General features: G+C 49.8%; 1 protein-coding gene across 3 annotated transcripts; it reads left to right on the top strand.

Moving 5' to 3' along the window:
- The first annotated feature begins 4,551 nt into the window (after positions 1–4,551).
- Positions 4,552–12,648, top strand: LOC127387000 (cytochrome P450 4B1-like). 3 transcript variants are annotated; one of them, XM_051624834.1, is made up of 12 exons: positions 4,552–4,910; positions 5,741–5,882; positions 6,492–6,536; positions 7,200–7,327; positions 7,759–7,883; positions 7,979–8,130; positions 8,328–8,434; positions 9,186–9,376; positions 9,630–9,763; positions 10,239–10,303; positions 10,990–11,072; positions 11,352–11,727. In XM_051624834.1, exons 1-12 carry the CDS (start codon positions 4,725–4,727, stop codon positions 11,449–11,451), a joined length of 1,458 nt encoding a protein of 485 aa, XP_051480794.1. In that variant the 5' UTR covers positions 4,552–4,724; the 3' UTR covers positions 11,452–11,727. The 3 variants fall into 3 exon arrangements, with proteins under 3 accessions (XP_051480794.1, XP_051480793.1, XP_051480795.1); XM_051624833.1 differs by lacking the exon at positions 11,352–11,727 and adding an exon at positions 11,745–12,648 and having other exon boundaries at positions 4,559–4,910; XM_051624835.1 differs by lacking the exons at positions 4,552–4,910; positions 5,741–5,882; positions 11,352–11,727 and adding exons at positions 5,954–6,265; positions 11,745–12,648.
- Positions 12,649–18,833: the final 6,185 nt, after the last annotated feature.

The following is an 18,833-nucleotide window of genomic DNA, read 5'->3' on the forward strand; positions in this document are numbered from 1 at the left end:
GAGTAATTGCAAAGATGATTAGCTGACCTTGCACTGTCTGATTCAGACCTTCAGATAATTAATTTAACGAGTTCATGAGAGGGGTACAACAGGAGAAACCTTTGTTTTGGTTAAAACAATCTTGGATTTCCCTTATTGCTACAGCTTGGTCAGCAACAGAGCAAAGACACCATCTACTCACACAGTGATTCCTTTCCCCACAAAAATTGTCATGAGAGCTGCACAGTTGCATCCTGGTCATGCTGAGGGTACCTGTCCATGGCAGGCTGGTGGTGGGATTTCTTCACACACTGCCAAGTGTGGTGGGAGCAGCAGAACCAGCAGCAAGAGCAGCTTCTCTACCCCACTGAGGGATGTGCTCCCCACACCATTCTCTGGGCAAAGCCATTATCAGATGGCACCAGCAATTTCCCTCTAAACCCCACTGGGATTTTACACTGGAAACAGCCTGTAAATTAATGTAATAACTGTTGTAACATGTTTGTAAAGCAGCTGTATCAAATGCTTCCAGATATAAATTCATCCTCGAGACATGTGTGGTGGGATGGGATCCAGGCAGCTCATGTAACTCTGCAACACTTGCTGGGCTCTAGCTGTGATTTCCTTGTATATCATGTGCTTGGAAGCTTGAAATGCTGTTATTTTTTTTGGCATTATGGTGACATTTCATCTATCAGCACCAAGCACTGCAGGAACACACAGGACAGATGGACCTAGACTCTCCTTCCTTTCCAAATAAACACAAGCACACTCAGGGAAGCAGCTGCTGCAAGGTCACACTGTGGGGCAAAGTACCATTTTGCCTCCTAAATTTCACCTGCTCAGTAAATCAGTTCTTCTGCAACGCATGTCAAAGCATGAGTTTAGTTAGAGAGGAAAACCCTCTCCCCTTCTTCTGTCTAGGTGTCTAAATACAGTGAAGACACACCCAAGACCCTGAAAGCAACTTCCACAGCTTGGCGTGTCCATGGCGGTGGTACAGGATTGGAATTCTTCAGTGTAACTTCTTTTTGGTAACATTTACGGCCTGACCTGTCACGGTATACACTGCCATCGTGTGGACATTCATAGCATGAAGCCAACTGTGCAGAGACCGCAAATATTTGATGACCTGGCAAGTGTCCTGTAACACCCAGCTGTAATTTTGCCAGCTTCAGATGTCCAGGAGGTCAAGCCAAGACTCTGTTCACCCTGCCAACCTCCCCAGAGCTCTCTCTTGTAGCTACTTTTTCATTCTGAGATCTTCTTTCAGAGGCTTCGTGCTTCAGTCAGGATGCCTGGGAGCAACAGGACAGTAGGTTCTCCTGGGGCTAAGCAGACTGTTTCTGGCCTTGTTCCAGTCCCTTACAATGACCTTACAGTGCTGTCCCCTTTCACTTTTCTCCACTTGTGTCTCTGTGACCACTTCACTTTTCCTTTTGAACTTCCACGATTTCTTCCCCTGCAAAAAAACCCTGAGTTTTCTTCCTCAGGCTGTGCTAAAAACGTGTCAAACCAAAATTTCATGGCCCCTCTTACCATGAAGTCTCTGAAATACATGAGAAAGGCATTTCTTTCCCCTCCACCAGGGAAACAGAAAATGCAGAGGCTGAAGGCTGGAGGAGGCACCCCATTTTGCTATCACCCAAGCTCAGATTCTAGTTCCAAATCCCCATAAATGTGTGGTTAGCCTCTCTGTCCCCTATGTCCCCTGCCTATCAGCTTAATGCTTGACATCTCACTTGACCTTCAAGACTACCCATATCCCTTTGGCTCCATGCTCAATACTGGTCACGGGTTACTAAATAACTATGAGGAAGCCAAATGGGTAAAAATCCACCCTACTCAGTAACCCACGGTCAAACCCATTGTGCAGGGACTTTGTCACCACTAAGAATTTCTGTGTTGTTTGAAAAGTTTCATCTGACACTCTGCCAGCATCTCCACCAGCCTGGCCCCTCCACCTGTGGGTCTCGGGGCCTATTAATCACAGTGCTGCAAGGCAAGTGGAGAGTCATAGGGAGAGCTAGAGGTGGGTACTAGATGTATCTCCTACATCTTCCATGGCCATGAGGTCCCTAGAGTCAGCATCCTCATTCCATCTTATGCGGAAATGTCCAGGCTGCCAACTTCAGGGTGCAAACCCAGAAGTGTGAGAGAAACTTCCGAAACATTGTCACTGCTGGAGCTGAAGGCCACTGTTAGAAACTGTCGTTTCCACACATCATGCCCAAGCATTTCCAAGATTTCTTATCACCACCTGAGAACTAGGGAATGGTGCACATGACAGAGACCACATACCACACTAGCTAATGTCAGTGAGGGGACTGGTGTTGACCCAGAAAATCCATGGCTGAACTTCCAAGAGGAAACTCAAACAGTGGCTGGCACAGTCCAACATCCCTCCAAAGGAGACAAAGGTGGAATCACCTGAACCCACCAGGTTGCCCTGTGAATCCTTCAGCTGCGAGGTTCAGCCTTTGTACAGCACTCAGCTTCCTCTAGCACAGCAGGGAGGAGACATCTTCTCCCTTGCAAGGACCCACAGGTGATGTTGTAGGGTGGGTGTTGGACAGAGGGTCAAGGCTAAGTCTTCCTGCTCTATGCACTAGTTTATCCACCCCTGAAAACAAAACTAACAGGCTGAATTAGGTTGCACATTTCAGCAAGTGAATCTGTGCGGATCCAAAATAAAACTACTCCAAAAAGATCATAGAATCATAGAATCATTAAGGTTGGAAGGGACCTTAAAGATCATCAAGTTCCAACCCCACCTGCCATGAGCAGGGAACCCTACCACTAGACCCACTAAGGGGGTTTATACTGTGAGCTCCCAAGATGGGTTGAGAGCACGGAGAGGTTGCACGTGAAGAATTTTAAGTGAAAAGGGAGTTGATTTAACACCACTTCTTGAGGAGTGCTGTGCACCACACCTGGGCATTCCTGAAGCCTTGATTTTTCTCTCCAAGAGCACAGGATGAGCCCAGCGTTTGTAGCCAGGCACCTTCCCCTGCTACACCCAAGTGGCCGTGACCTTCAGCCTGTTTGCAAGGAGCAACACATCACAAGGGATGAGCAAGGAATGTACAATCCCTCTTGTGGTTTTGTAGCAGCCAGACACCTTCAGTCTCCCTGAGGCTGAAATACCTCTCCCTGAGGCTTTCTCTTCATGATAATTAATTAACGAATAGGCCAGCAGCCAGCTGAGGGAAAGGCTACTCACTTTGTTGACTTTCAGACATTTTTGTGGAGTCAGGTAATTCCCAAGTGGGTCCTGAAAGATTTTTTCATATATTCTCTCTGTCTAAAAAGTTGATTTTCATTTGGGTCGTGCAGATTCACTTCAGCTAGTGATCTCCATGTCTCTGCCACTACAAAAAAGATATATCCAGACAATGAATAACCAGATAAACAGTATTTTTTTCAGTAAAAGGATTCCACCAGGAGAAAACATGGATTTCAATTGGCCATGGTGTAAATTAGGCTGAAAACTAAACCTCAGAATGTTAGTTGCCCAAACCTCACAAGACGATCACCTCAGAGACATGTCAAGCTGAAGAGAAGCAGCCACAAAATTCAGCAGCCCCTGTGTAGCAGCACATCAGACTACCAAGTTCAACTGCTGATGACTGATTTGATCCTCATAATATCCCAACATGCAAATGGGAAAATATTTCAGTACCTCTGGGGATCCTCCTCTTTGCAATTGGCCTAGACGTCATTCAGCCTCCAGGCCCACATCCTCCCCCAACCCAGGAATTCCTTCTAAGACATTCTAGGCTTCTGCACCAACAGGATGTGAGCCCAGGTATGCAGCAGGATCTGCTCAGGGGTTGCTACAAGGGATCCTGCCTGAGGCCCAACCAAGCAAGAACTGTGTTGGAGAGACAAATGTGGGGATGCGGAGCCTTTTTTGGAGGATGGTGAGGTGCCATGTAGACAGGGGGAGGAGGACTCAGCAGGACGGTAGAGTGAACATGACCTTACCATCACACCTCCCTACCAAGTTAGATGTGCCCTCCATCTTGCTGCAGCTCATTTTACTGCTCTGCTGATCTCCCTCTCCTTGTTTTATCTATAGATCATGTTAATTCTTCTGGGCAGCATTTTCATCTCTTGGTTCACCTACGGTAGGACCTCTTGGAGGACAGGGCTACAGTTCCTTGTGTGCTGATCAGATTATGTCCATTCTTTCGATTACAGTCCAGCAGTGCTCTGTGGTATTGCAGTCACAGCATGACTAACAGCTGAAGATGGCAGGATCCATCCAGCCCATGTGTTGGGCAGAAGTGGCCTGTTGGTTCCTCACTTCATGCAACCAGATGAACAGCTTCCATACCTGAACTGAGGACAGCACAGAGCTCAGGTAGAGCGCTTCGTCCTATGGCTTCATCCATCTGGGCATGGACAACTATGAGCATTTTCACTCCCTGCTGCGGTGTTCAGGATTTCAAAGCAAGCAGGAAACGTGCAGAGGTTGTTTGTTGACAAGACCCCTTCATCCACAGGTCACTGGAAGCAGGTCAAAGGGCGAGTGGGAGCAGTGGGTGGTCAGGCTGCCAGGCAAGTTCACCCTGATGTTCCTCCTACTATAAATTGCTGCTAGCAGCACTTCACCAGGCTCAGCTCCAGCAGAGCAGGAGGGAGAGGATATATACCTGCACCCAGCAGGCACAGACACAAGGGGAGCAGAAGAGGAGGAGGAAGGAGAAGGCAGTGTCAGGCATCCCAGATCCAGGGCCAGCATGGTGACTTTGCTGGACAACATAGCCAGACCTTCTGCTGTGGTTCTGCAGCTGTCCGTGGTGCTTGGTGTTATCTTTGTGCTGCTGAAGGTGGCCTGGTTCTATCAGGAGAGGAAGAAACTCATCAAAGCTCTGGAGGCATTCCCTGGTCCCCCCAGACACTGGCTGTATGGCCACAATCACCTGGTAAGGAGGGAGCTGGGCTCAGACAGGGTGGGTTTTTCCCAACAACTGTGCAAGATACCAGGCAGGATGAGAGGAAGCACTGGGTGGGGTGTGCATGTTCCCTGCACCTTCCTACAGGAGGGGGACTCTGCACAGGGTGCCAAGACTTCTGCAGGGCAGGCAGAAAGGGTGCCTGGATATGAGATGTGCATCATTTGATAAAAACACAGCCACCTTGTTTTCAGTCATGTGCTTAAACATGGAGTTGGGTGATTTCTGGGACTTTCATGAAGTTATTTAAATATGAGCAACGCTAAAATGTCTCTCTTCTGCATTAAACCTTCTACCAATAAGTCTCTTCCCCTATAGCCACTTAAGAAGACATGGCCACAAAAGCAGGATATTTTATTGCAGCCACTTTCATCCTTCTATAGTGAAGACATTTTTAGTTTCATGTTGCATGCCCTCCTTGAACTGCTGAATTTAGAGAAGAGGCGTGTAACAGCCTTGGTCCTCCAACCTTGTTCCCCCTGAGCTTCTGAGTGTGACACCAGGCCACTCTAAGCCCAGGCTGTCCTAACACAACTTGACTGTAACCAGACCCCAAGTAGGGACCCTCTATGGAGCTGCTTTTGCTGAAGGAATGTGGCAGCTCAAGCAGCTTTGCCACCTGTCATGCCCAGCATCTCCTCTACTTGTAGCATGGAAAGATTCCCTGTGGGACCTCTCCCCATTTCCCAGGAAAGGATGTCTTGCATGTGCTTTCCATGCGAGAGCAATTTTAGCCTCTACTCTTCCTGACATGTCCCTCTTTCTGCCCGAATTCAGTTCCTGTTTAACTGTCATTGCAGATAACTTCTGATAAAATATTATATCAGACAGTGTCATGGGGAGAGGAATTCCCCTATGCCTTTCCCAGATGGCTTGGACCAGTCCTGCCTTCTCTAGTAATCCACCATCCTGAATATGCCAAGTGCATACTTGGCCAAACGGGTGAGTCTCTACATCTGGTTTTGGGAAGTCATTTCCTTGACACTTTCCTACTGAAAAAATAAAGGGAAACTTGCCTGGACTCATCCCCTCTGCTGGCTTCCTCCACAGCTATTGCAGTTCCTCCTTTGCTCTCCTTGGCAACCTCCCAGCCTGCTCCAGGTTACATAGAGCAGTTTGGATTGTCACACAAAAATGTGATCACGTGCCTGTTCCTCCCAGTCCACTGTCTCTGTTATTGTTGGTCTTACTGTCTCCTATGGGATCTGTCACCACAACATCTGTGTTTCCCAGTAAACCCAGTAACACGGGTGAGCTGGCATGGCAATGGCTCTCAGAAGACATCTCAAGTCATTCTCTGTTCCTTTCTGTGGAGCATGATGCTGGTGAGTGGTATAAACATGGGCTTCTCCAGGAACTCCCATCCATTGCTTTCAACTTTGAGATCTGACATGGCTATTTCTTCTCCACACACAACATTTGTTACAGCTTTCTCTGTTTTTCTCAAGTTTCCCTAAGTCATGTTTATAGAAGATCACTTCTAAACCCTACCTCTAGTATTACATATTGAAATGAGACTAATTCTGTTCTGGTATCTGTTTTGTTTTACAGATCGCAAGCCCGATGTTCCCTACAAATTTTTAGTTCCCTGGATTGGTAAGTCATCCTTTTCCATTATCCCTTCCAGCCATATTGCACTACTCAGCAGCTTCTCCCCTGTCTTCCTTTATTTTACTTTCTTCCATTCTAAAACCAAATGAGAGGGTTTGCTTGAGTCCGAGCATGAGCACCAGTGGTGCCCACTTAGTCATGGAGAGCACCAGGTGGCTTTGCCTTGGATCACACACCCTGGCCTTCACAAAGCAAATTTTTAGTTTGCTACCCTAGGTACCTGAGATGAGATGCACCAAGGACCTGGGGGTTCCATGTCTTGCACACAGCTTTGAGGTAGTCCTCTAGGGTTCTGCTCACACCTGTCAGAATATGCTGCAAAAGGCACCCAAGAATTTCATTTAGGGCAGAAAAACTCAACTGAGAGAGCAATTCCTGTGCCTCCTCAATCAAGACTTTGGTTTCAGGGTAGGTTAGGTGTGCACAGCTGCTTGCAGTGAAGGACACGTGGGCATGCTCCTCCTCCACCCAGAGACTACTGCTGGGAATGGCCTCACAGCAGCTGGAGAAAAGTCTCCATCACCAACCACTTCTACCCTCCAGACCCGGCACATCAGCCTGTGTTTGGCCAAAAGCAGTGGTGAGGCTGTCAGAGCCATGATCAGAGTCTGGAGGAGCTGAATGCACCTTTGTTGTTTGTGTCTCCAGGGCAGGGGCTGTTGCTCTTGGATGGAACCAAATGGTCCCAGCATCGGAAGCTGCTCACCCCAGCCTTTCATTATGATGTGCTGAAATCTTATGTGGCCCTGATGTCAGACTCTGTCAAAGTGATGCTGGTAAAAATCACCACTCCTGCTCCTTTTACCTTTCAGCTGTGCACCAGCAAAAATAATCAGGTCTGTGAGTGACAGAGAGAGAGAGAGAGGCTGGACTCAGATTGTTCCAAGAGTTTCACTGAACTTTCTGGGTAGTTTTGAAGTTCTGAAATTGCTCCCCTCACCTTCCTCTGGCCAATCCACTTCCTCTCTCTTTCATCTGCTTTCCAATAAGGTCAACTACTGCTAGAATATCTCATCCTAGCCCAGTAACAGTAAACATGGAAAAGAAAGGCACAGAAGAGTTTGATCAGATTCACAGAACACACAGTGAACTAGGGCCTCTGCTTGCTGAAAATAATTAACAGAGTGAATCTGGGAAGAGAGAAAGGAAAATGTGATCTGATCACACATGGTAGTTTGTCTCTCCTTACACCTGTCCCCATCACTAGGATAAATGGGAAAAGAAGAACACAGAGAGGAAGACAGTGGAACTCTTTCAAGATGTCAGCTTGATGGCACTGGACAGCATCATGAAATGTGCCTTCAGTTGCAACACCAACTGTCAGACTCAGAGGTCAGTGCCTGAACTTTCAAATTTTGGGAAAACAAGCGTGCCTGTTCTCCCAGGTCATGTTGCTAACACCAGCTGTAACCTTGGCCTCCTTGCAGCAACTCAGACTATTATATCAGAGCTGTTTATGACCTGAGCTACCTCGTGAGCAACAGAGTCCAGACTTTTTCTTACAAGGATGTCTTCTATGACTTGACTCGCAAGGGCCGTGAGTTTCATGATGCCTGCAAGCTGGCCCATACCCACACAGGTATTTCTCCCCAGCACTGTGTTCCACGTGAACCTCTCCCCTACTTGTATCTGGAGCAGCTCAGAGTAGGGTTGTGACACACACTGGCCAGAGGGTTACACATTAAACAAAGTTCAAGCTGCTGTCCAAGCAGACAAGCACATGAGGTCTCTGGAGGAGCAGGATACATCTAACAGATCATTCTTCTATCTATGCAGATAAGGTAATAAAAGAAAGAAAGATGTTGCTCTCCAGTGAGAAGGAACTTGACAAGATCAAGAAGAAGAGACACTTGGATTTTCTGGACATTCTTCTTTGTACCAAGGTGAATGTTTGAAATAATCACATCAAATGCCAAAGGACATACCTGTGTGGCACTGAGAGTGCATCAGAAGGGAGCTGACCGCTCCAGGCAACAGCTTCCCCACTCCAGATTTCCTAGCTCAGGGAAAGGTGGATTGAAAGAGGAGGAAATACAAATATGTGCGATGCAGTGACTGAACATAAATAGCTCAGGCTGACTTTCATCTTGTTCATTTTCATTGAGAACATTAATAGTTTTAATCAAGTGAGCTGTGAGAAACCAGAGAAGAATGAGCTCTTTGGAAAGGTTACAAGGGGGCCACCTTGGCTGTGGTCCTCTCGAGATTTTGCTTCTTACCTGCACAGACATCCTCAGATACTCTGAACAGAAGTGCCACTTGGTGTTCAGGAAGGAGATACACTCTGTGCTCACTCTGTCCTTCTGGAACCACTGCTTTCCTTTGTGTCTCAGTCTGAAACAAAAGCTGTCCAAACCAAAACAGTAAAAAACACAACAGAGAGTTTTGGTAGGGAATGGAGTGGAGTGTCCTTCTGAAGGGCCACCAAAGACCAACTTGGTAGCTCTGTTGACCGCAGAGTCAGCTGTCAGCAGGTCTGACTCTTCTCTCGTACATTGGATATCTTTTCTACTGGCTTACTTCCTAATGTACACTAAATCATGCCCTTCATCATCATTCAGGATTGTTTTTGTACTCAACAGAGCAGGTCCCATCAATGTGCAGTTTACAATGATATACTCTCCTCTTTGTTAGGATGAGAATGGAGCTGGACTGTCTGATGAGGACCTGCGTGCTGAGGTGGACACATTCATGTTTGAGGGCCATGATACAACAGCCAGTGGGATCTCCTGGCTCTTCTACTGCCTGGCATTACACCCTGAGCACCAGCAACAGTGCAGGGAGGAGATCCAGGAGATCTTGGGAGACCGAGATGCCATTGAGTGGTGAGCTAGGACTTCTTATTCCTTTACTTTGAACTCTTTTCACTCATTCTGAGAGGGAAACTCACCTTATACTGCATCTACACTGGTGCATTCTGTTCTTCACGTGACAATGCTGGCAGCAAAGGGAGGACTAGGGGAAGGAGAAAGCCCAACAGGAGATGGGAGGCACAGTGGTCTGGCCTACCCAGTCCCTATTGCTGGTGTTCTTATTGCTGCCACTCAAACACAGCCTGACTCCCTGGTTTGCTTTCAGGGAGGACCTTGGGAAGATGACTTACACCACCATGTGCATCAAGGAGAGCCTGCGCCTGTTCCCACCAGTTCCTGCTGTGTCCCGATACCTCTCCAAGCCTGTCACATTTTCTGATGGACGCAGCTTGCCAGCAGGTCTGTTGAGTTTGTTCATCTTTGATGCTGCTGTCCATGACAAGTGGGGCATCCTCGCTAGACCTGCTATGCAGAGGGGCTGGTGAGGCTTCCAGCCTCTCTTCTCCCTCCAAAGGGCTGTACAGGGCCACCACAGCTCACAATCATAGCTCTTCCAGAAGGGTGGGTGCAGTGTCCAAGGAAATGCTCCAGGGCATTAGGTATTCACAGAGCTCAAGGGGGACTTGGAGAGTGTTGATCCTAGCTGAGAGTAAAAGTTCATCCACTGGTGCCAAAATGGGTCCCAGCTCCAAGGCCATTGCGTTTTCCATGTGAGGGTATCAGTAAGTGACCTGTCTGGACAGGCTGGGCATTTTCCTTGTCAGATCTCCTGCAACACTCCTGCAAAGTGCAGGGAGGGTGAGCATCCCACAAACACCTCTCCTGGGCCTTTGCTCCAAGATGTCACAGGCTTTTCCTCACTTTTCTTTTACAGGCTGCCAGGTTGGAGTGAGCATATTTGCTCTTCACAGGAATCGGGATGTTTGGAAGGACCCTGAGGTACTTCACCTTCATAACAAGAAGGGGTAGATGATCTCTGAGCCCAGACATCCCCTCCCGTTGAGCAAGGCAACCTGTGTCTCCCTGCCATGTGTTTTCTTCCCCTCTCTTATTCCAACAGTCCATGTCTAGATGCCAAGTTCAATGAAGTTAACAAACAACTAAAGGCTTTGAACATGACAAAGTGCTTGGAAAGGGTCTTGAATAGTTTCCATGCATGGTGACACAGAGACACTGGGACTGCTTTCAGCTGCTCTAGAGAGACTTAGGTCCCAGTGTGGTATGATAAGTCCAGGCAGTGTGTGATTTGAGGCTTCAAGGAAAGAAATAACAGGAAACTTGAAGGAGGATGTGCAGCTGCCTCCCTCCAGTGGCTGCCTGGAGAGCCAGGATCATGCACCTCTGGCCTGTAGAGTCTGACTTGATCACTGCTGCCATGGACAAGAAAAGACCTGCAGGCACCTTGGGCACTGTAGTGGGTGATCTGGATATCTGCAAGGGGAAGATCTACACAGCCACCAGGGCCTTTTCCTCATCCACCTGGTGGCTCTGTGGAGAGATGGCTGTCATCTGCAGCTCTTCCAGAACAGCAGGGGCTGCATCCAGCCATAACTTGGGGAGCAGGGAAGAACTTGGTGCTGCTGTCAGACCAAACACTGACCAAATTGTCTTTGTTGCTCCTACAGATATATGATCCCTTGAGGTTTTCTCCAGAGAACTCAGCACAGAGACATTCCCACGCTTTCCTGCCTTTCTCTGCTGGATCCAGGTGAGAGATCCTTCATCCCTCTCTTGTCCCATAGGCTGCCTGGGAGACCTAGCTCAGAGCAAAGCTCCTGAAGTTAATCTTCCCTCAGTGCCCATAAGTAAAGCTGGTTTGGCCAACTCAAGCAGGCTTTCCACAGCAGGATCTTCACCATGCTCCATAAGCTCAAGAGCATTTCCCACCTCCTAAGTGCTGTGGTCACTGTAGAATTTCACCCACTTTCTTGTGGAGATGTTTATATTTTCTGTTGCCTGCACTGAGAACATGGGCTTCCGTGTCTAGGGGTGAATACTCAGTGCACCTCAAAGCCAATCTGGGTCCAAGCATCTGTGGTTCCCGTGCTACGTCAATAGATGGATGCAGGACACTGAGGTGTCAATAATATGCAAGAGGAGATATTCCACACAGAGCCAAAAATATCCTGAGGTGGCTGGATTTCTAGCTGGATCCATGCAGCACTTTCTAGGAAAGTAAGCTCCAGTTCTCTCAATCTCATTTTTCAATGCTTATTAACAAAAACCTCACCCCAATACCTCACCCCAGAACTGGGTGCATTTTTGGTGTGGCATTGTCCTCACAGCAGCTGAAGGTCCTGCAGCTCACACAGGCTGAGCCCAGCTAAGGGGTGGTTGGGGATGAAGGCAGCAATGGGAGCATTTGTCATCCTCTGCCCAGGAACTGCATCGGGCAGCAGTTTGCCATGAATGAGATGAAGGTGGCTCTGGCCCTGACCCTGCTGCGCTTCGAGCTCTGTCCCGAACCATCCAGGCCTCCCACGCTGTTGCCGCAGATCGTCCTCAGGTCCAGCAACGGGATCCACCTGCATTTGAAGAAGATTCACTGATCCCATGGGCTGGGGGGGCAAGAGCCTTCCCAAGGACCACCCTCCACCCAGAGGTTTAAGAGGGTGGGGCAGCAAACAGAGCCACCCTGAATACACTTGGACCTCTCCCACATGAGCCTCCCCTGCTGCCATCCAGGGGGGCACGCTGAGCCCCCTCGCTAACACATTGAACCCAGTAGGTCCAGATCCCATGCTTGCATGGGGAGCACTCTGCCAAGGGCATTTCACAGCCTGGCTGTGGTTCAGCCTTCACCTCCACAGGCATCCTCCATATCCTACTCATCTCCTGGCCTCCAACCTGCCCTTGCACACTGCCTGGTGGGACCCCTCTCACCTGCCTGTTCATTTGCACCACTGCCACTTCTCTGCTGAGGCACGGCCACGAGCAACGCTTTGCATGGATGTCTGAAGCCCATGTTGTCCCTCCCCAGCCTCCAGCCTGGGTGTGCCAGGGCAGGAGAGCTCCTCCCTGTAGACATGCTGCATGCCCATGAACCACCCTCCAAATTGTTCCTCATATTCCCTCCTGGGGCTGGCGTTGTGCCTGCCTTTATGGAAACAAAAGCCAGTGGGTGTTTCTGAACTGTCATTGAACTTCCTTGAGCTGAGAATGCTCAGGAGCCACCGCAGAGACATGATGACTGGAGAAAGCGCTCACTGCCCTCAGAACAACGTGTGACCAGTCTTGTCCTCCTCTCTGAAATGAAAATAAAGCCTCATGGAGATGCTCCTCAAGCTTGGCTTTGGTTTCTTTTGCATTTGGGGGACCAGGGGGCACAGGATGAGTCCTGGCAGCCTGCAGGCAAGGCTGTGCCTAAGGGTGCAGTGCTGCAAGGCTGAATAAACAGCCCTGCGGTCACAAGGGATCTTCCAGCAGGTTTGCCCTCAGTGAACCTAAGGAGCCTGTTTCCACCCCTCCCACACCGTAGGTCACCAAGCCCTCACCTCTGCCTCCAGGAGTTTCTGTGGTAAGGAAAACAACTGAGGCATTCTGGAGTCAGAAAACAACCCCCCCACACACCCCCAGGCAAATAGTGGCAACAAGAACAGAATCAGCTTGCAAATAAAGTAAGGAGCCTGTCTCAAGCCCTTCTCTGAAGGGCCTGACAACTGACTGCTCAGTACATGAGTGAGCTGCCCAAGCGCTGCAGACCCAAGAACTGGGATCGTTTTGGGGGTACAAGGACCCATTGTAGGGTCCAGCACCAGGGCTCCAGGCCAAGGGGGACTTGCTGGGTGAGCTGCAGGTCCGGGCTGGGAAATGGATCACTAGGTGGCAGTGGGAGACCCAGCAAAACCCACAGTCCTCCCTGGTCTCTGGCAAAACTCCCTGGGCTTGGCATGGAGCATGGTCGGGCCCAGCAGGGAAGCTGATGGGCCCTATCCCTGGGGGTATCCCTGTCCCTATCCCCACCCTCAGCCGCGCAGGGCAGCAGAGCAGGCACTTCTCCACCACAGACCCCAGCACGACAGTGGTATTATCTCTGGCACAGGGAAAGCTTCTCATTGCAAGTGCCCAGACACTCAGTAGGCATCAGGGGAAACTGAGGCACAGAAGAGTGCACGTGTGCCATGCCATGGTGAGAGACAGGGCACTCTTGCTGGTATCACCAGCATCACTGCCAGCACTAACATAGCCAAACTATGTCTGTTTGTCTGGGCAGCTCAGCTCTGCTTGTGGCCAGACCAGGACAGTCATGTCCAAGCAACTCCCCACCTGAATTAACCCCTGCAGCCACCCTGCTCCTTGTCTCTGCTGCCTGCTGCATCTTCAGTTTGTGAAACAAAGCTCCTCCAGGGCTGGATCCAGACCTTGGCTTTGGCTGTCTTGATACCTAAAGGGATAGGAATGCTGTGAAGAAGCAACAAGGTGCAGCTTGTATTTATTTTGCAAGGCAGTTGGAGACTGAGTTCCTCTTCTCCCAACCCTCCCCTTCTAACCCCAGGAAGAGACTGGGTGCAGCTTGTGCAGGTGCTGATGCCACCACCCTTGCACTGCTGGTGGTCTCAGGTTGGTCTGAAGGGTCAGACTCCAGCTCTCCTCCTCCCCGGCTCCAGCACAGCAAGGCCATTGGAGGGCAGCAATTTGATGCATTTTTTCTTTACTGGCCTTATTTGCAAAGCATTTCAGCCACCCACCTGGGAACAGGCAAGCCACTTTGCTGCTCTGCTCATCCACTCTCCTGCTTGTGGTGGGTCACAAAGAAAACTAGGTGGCACTTGAAGAATCCCTCTAAGGCATCTTCTAGTTTGGGCATGAGGGGGATTAGGCCAGCAGAAAACAAGTTAGATTTGATGAGTACCCTCAGCTGCAGCTCATTCCTGTCTCCATATAATACCCTGCTTGGTCTCCCAGCCCTGAGTTTTGAGGCCATCACCCTACTCACTGCAATGACCAAGGCTGCTTGTCTGATTTCCAAGAGTCCTCCTGATATCAACAGCCAAACACCAGCCACTTCCAGCAAGACCTTCCCTAAGGAAATTACTCTGGGGAAAGGAAAAACTACTTCTGCTTTTTATGCAAAAAAAGGGTCATTGTTCCAGGCATTTTTGACAATAATAGAGGTAACCTGACACTTTCCAATTTCTCCCTGTTAAGAATAATGCAGTTTGAAGGACTTAAGCTTTCCAGGGAAGATGTCACAGCACTGATGCATTGCAGAGCCATATTGCAGCAGCAGCCAGGGGAAAATTCTTCCACTTTTCAGTTTATCCAAGTCAAAACAATCATCCCCCCACCTTCAAACCCTGGCAGTTTCTGGACAGCAGCATGTTCAAGATAACCTCCTCTGCCAAGCCACCACTAAACGGCTTTGAGAGCAGCAAAACCAGCATGAGGAGCCAGGCAGTGCCCGGTGACACAGATCTAATCGCCTGAGCATTTGCCCCAAATGTCTCCCTGCCAGGCAGTGACATTTCTGCCCTGTCTCAGCTCTCTCTCTCCATCACCATGGCTACAGCAGCCACCAATCCACAGCCGAGTCCTTCCAGGGTACCACCAAACCCTCTGGGAGATGTGATGAGAGCCAGCCCCTTTGGCAGGGAGACACTTCAGGGACTCCGGGACAGCCTGTAGGACCAAAATAAAAAAAAAATTTAAAAATCCCCTTTTTCTTCTTCCCCTCCTCCTTTTTATATTTTCTTCTTCTTCTTCTTTTTTGAAGCACAAACAATGGAGCTAAAAGGTTGGGTATCAGGCCGATAATCATGAATGACGTGTCGTTATTACACGCCACACATTCATTATCTCCCACTCCAGCCATGTCACAGGCGGCTGGAGGAGGGCAGATAACGGGGTGCCTTCATGCAGATGGCTTATTATCAGGATGTTCCAGGAGGGGCTTTAAGACAGTTAGTGATGCTGTTTGCCAGTTAAAGATTAGAGACCCCAGAGAATAATTAACAATCCCAAAACCCAGTTTTTCTGCTGGATTCTTCTGCTTTCTCCCCCCTCCTCCATCCTCTTTAATCTATTCACTCTAGCAGGTGTAATAAAGTGATAAGGACAGGCTCCGGGGATGTTTGTTTGGCTACTATGGGTGTATAAACCAACAATAGATGGTATTTTACTTCTGGCTTGCAGTGGCTTGAATCAAGACCAAAAACTTTGCAGCCCCCTCGCCCACACACAGCCACCCCAACGTGCCTGGCTCCCACCTGGGTGGCTGGGCTCCTTCCCTGGCCCAAAGGACCACGACAGTGAGATGGTCTCCCTTTTTGCTTCTGGAGGTCCAGATCTCATTGCTTGGTTGTCAAGGTGCCCGGTGCCAGGACATGAACCCCAGGCTACACTGGTAGGGGCAACTGCTGGAGCTGGTGGTCCTTCCACCAGAGGTTTACCTGTGTATAACAAGTCTTTAATGAAACCACTCTGGAATAATTAATATATTCTCAGGGACAGGCAGTGCTAACCTGCTTTTGCCTGTGGTTTAATGCAGGTACACCCATTGGGCTGTGCATGGACATGAGGTAGGTGTTCACCTGCACATACTGCTCCAGGGTTGTGGTCACAGCAGAAACATTTTAAACCTCGATGGCTTAAGAGCCTTGCTGGCCTCAGGAAAGCCTCAGGGTAAAGGTAACTTTCAACAAGAAGTTGAAAGCCCTGTTATGGGGGTTCCAGGGGTTGAGTTGCACCCTTGTAGGTAACAAAGTAAAGCTGTGATACGTCTTGTAACACAGTAAGACAACCCTAGGTATGTCTGCCCAAAAGGACACAATTCAGACTACAGTAGGTCCCAATCCTGCACATCTTCCTGAAGCCCGAGGGTGTCCTTACCCTTCATCAGTGGGTGAAGAGAGATGGTGGGGAGGATTTGGTGCTCCAGCAAGTTCGCTCAAGGTCCTTCAGAGAGGTCACCAAGGCTGTTGGAGGTGTTCAGCACCTGGGGGCTGTCGGGTACAGGTCTGGCTCTGGTGGGCATCCCCGAGCTCACAGGATCAACGCAGAACGTATGAGCACTGGGATGCCAGAAGTTGCCTTCCCAGTCGCTCTCGTCCTGCCGGGAAGGAATGAGACAGCATTGTGCTTTAAAGAGCATCCCCGACTCTATCAGCAAGAGATGAGATATCCTAATTATGGCAGTACAGGCGAGGATCCGGGCCCTATCAGCCAGCACAGAAAGGTAAACAAGAAATATAACAATGGACCCTTAACACTCATTAGCCTTGTCAGATAATACCTCACTTTTCTCCCTTTGGGGCTTAAAATCTAATTAAGATTTTCCAACAACAGATTTCATTTCTGCTCGCTCCCTTTTGTTCTTTTTAGGATCACACCGAGAAGCATCCATGAGCTGGCTGCACGGCTTGTGGGAAGGCAACCTGCTTCGGAGACAGCCTCAAGTCATGCTTGATGGATAAGGCATCACAAGCTGCACGGAGGTGAGATCCCACTGGGGAGGTAACACAGTTGTTTTCCCCAGGAAAGTGAACTCTGAGGGGGCACTGGCTAAGCCAAGAACAAGCACCAAGATCCCTGGGCTAGCACAAAACATGCAGTGGTAAAGCCCCATCCCGGACCTACAACCATGGGAGGGATCAACAGGGAAAGGGACACCAAGCCCCCAGCACACCTCCACTCCAAACTCAAACCCAGCAACTGCCAGGAGAACAGCTTGGGCATTCATCTCACCTTCAGGGTGTGCACAGGGCAGGGAATAAACTCCTGCTGTTACTCATAAAGATGCCGCTTCTAACTCCTTTTGCAACCAAGAGGTAAAAATTAATGGGTTCCCCTCCTCTCACCACACCTCCGACCCGAGTGCTGACACAGCAGGACTAGCAATGACTAATCCTTCTGGAACCCTGCTGAGGGAAACATTACTGCTGAACTCCGGGAGCTTGTTTTTTTCCAAAACCCACGTGACATTTGTGCACCTGCAAGAGAAAAGTCAGAGGAGCAACATCCATCAAGACCATCAGTGAGGAGGTCCAGAACCTAGCCTGGGGCTGCCCAAGGGCAGATGCTGGGGATGGCAGCCATCATGCCTCTGCACCCAAGAGCTTGACCCATCCAACCTGTCTGCCTGTTGTCTTCTACGCCCATGCAATTTCTCGACTGGAGCTGTGATTTCTCAATGCTGAGCCTTGAGGACATTTTCAAAACACTTGCCTATGTGAGGCTCTTGGGGGAGATGCCTTTCAGGCTGGGTCTCTTACTGAAAGGCTACTGTTTTATTCCCAATGCCCAAATTTTTGTGTCATCACTCACTAGGGACATCAGCAGCTTCATCTGCAGGAAGTGAGACAGTGGATCATGGTGGGTGGTGGCATCAGAGTCCAGCTCCAGCCCCCAGCTCCATCCCAGAGGGCTCCCAGCAGCACAAAGTGCCTCATTTTGGGCTGAGCACTCCATCAGTATCATCACAGCTTCACTTCAGGGAATACCCAGTAGATATGGGTAGTCCAGGAAAACCAGGCATTTTGCAAGCCTGCTGTCTGCACCATGTTAGGCAGCAGTTCCTCCAGGCTCAGGGCTTTTAAGGTCACCAACAAGCACAGGAGGAGTAGGGGACAGCCCTTGTAGCAGGAAACACTTGGAGCAGGAGCTCTGCCAGCAAGAAGCAGAGCAGTACCTCCAGCCCCAGCACCACAGCAGCCCATTTCTGGCATCACTGCCTGCAAAAGGGCTTCCAAAGCACCTTCTGAGCAGAGACCAGAGCTCCCCCCAGACCCAAACCTACCACAGCTGGTACTTCACAGCAGGTCTAACATTTCCTCTTGCCTTGATGCTTAGCAGAAGGCAAGATGTGGCACAGGCACCTGATGTGCTCCTGCCACATCCTCCCACTTGCACAGCCCCAGGAACAGGAGAGCCCCACAACCACCCTGCTCCTCCAAAACCCAGCAGCTGACAGAAATGCCCTTCTTATAAACCCCCACCCTGCTGCTCCCAGCCTTTTTCCACCAGCAGTCCTGGCTTGCCCCTAATTGCAGAGCCCCTTAACCCTTTCGTTGCTGGTCAGGAGGAGGCTTCTGCACTCTGCTTGGGCAAATGATGTCCCAGGGAAGCCCAAGGCATTACAGGTCCCTTGTTTCAATCTGCAAAAGTCATGGCTTGAGAGTGATCATTGCCTCTACAGTAACCCCAGTGCTATCCCTACCACAGCCAAAAAAGGCCCCTGGTTAATGAACAGCCTGGTGGGAGCAGGTTGCACCACGGTCAGCTGCCCTGGGGAGGGCCAGCGCTGCCCGGAGCTGTCCCAGCCACATCCTGGCAACACCAGGAAGTGACTGCCATTCCCAGCCTCCAAACCTGGGAATGGTTCCCAGTTGGCTGTGGGTCTGTGCCCCCGTGGCCGGTGGGACTCAGGGAGCTCTGCCTTTCCTCTGTCAAGCAGTGCTGGCAAGTGCTGGGTTGGTGCTGTGCCTCAGTTTCCCCATGTGGTAAATAGAGGGGAATGATGCTGCCTGCCCAG

The sequence above is a fragment of the Apus apus genome, chromosome 7 (genome assembly GCF_020740795.1).
Source record: "Apus apus isolate bApuApu2 chromosome 7, bApuApu2.pri.cur, whole genome shotgun sequence".
Taxonomy (NCBI): Eukaryota; Metazoa; Chordata; class Aves; order Apodiformes; family Apodidae; genus Apus; species Apus apus.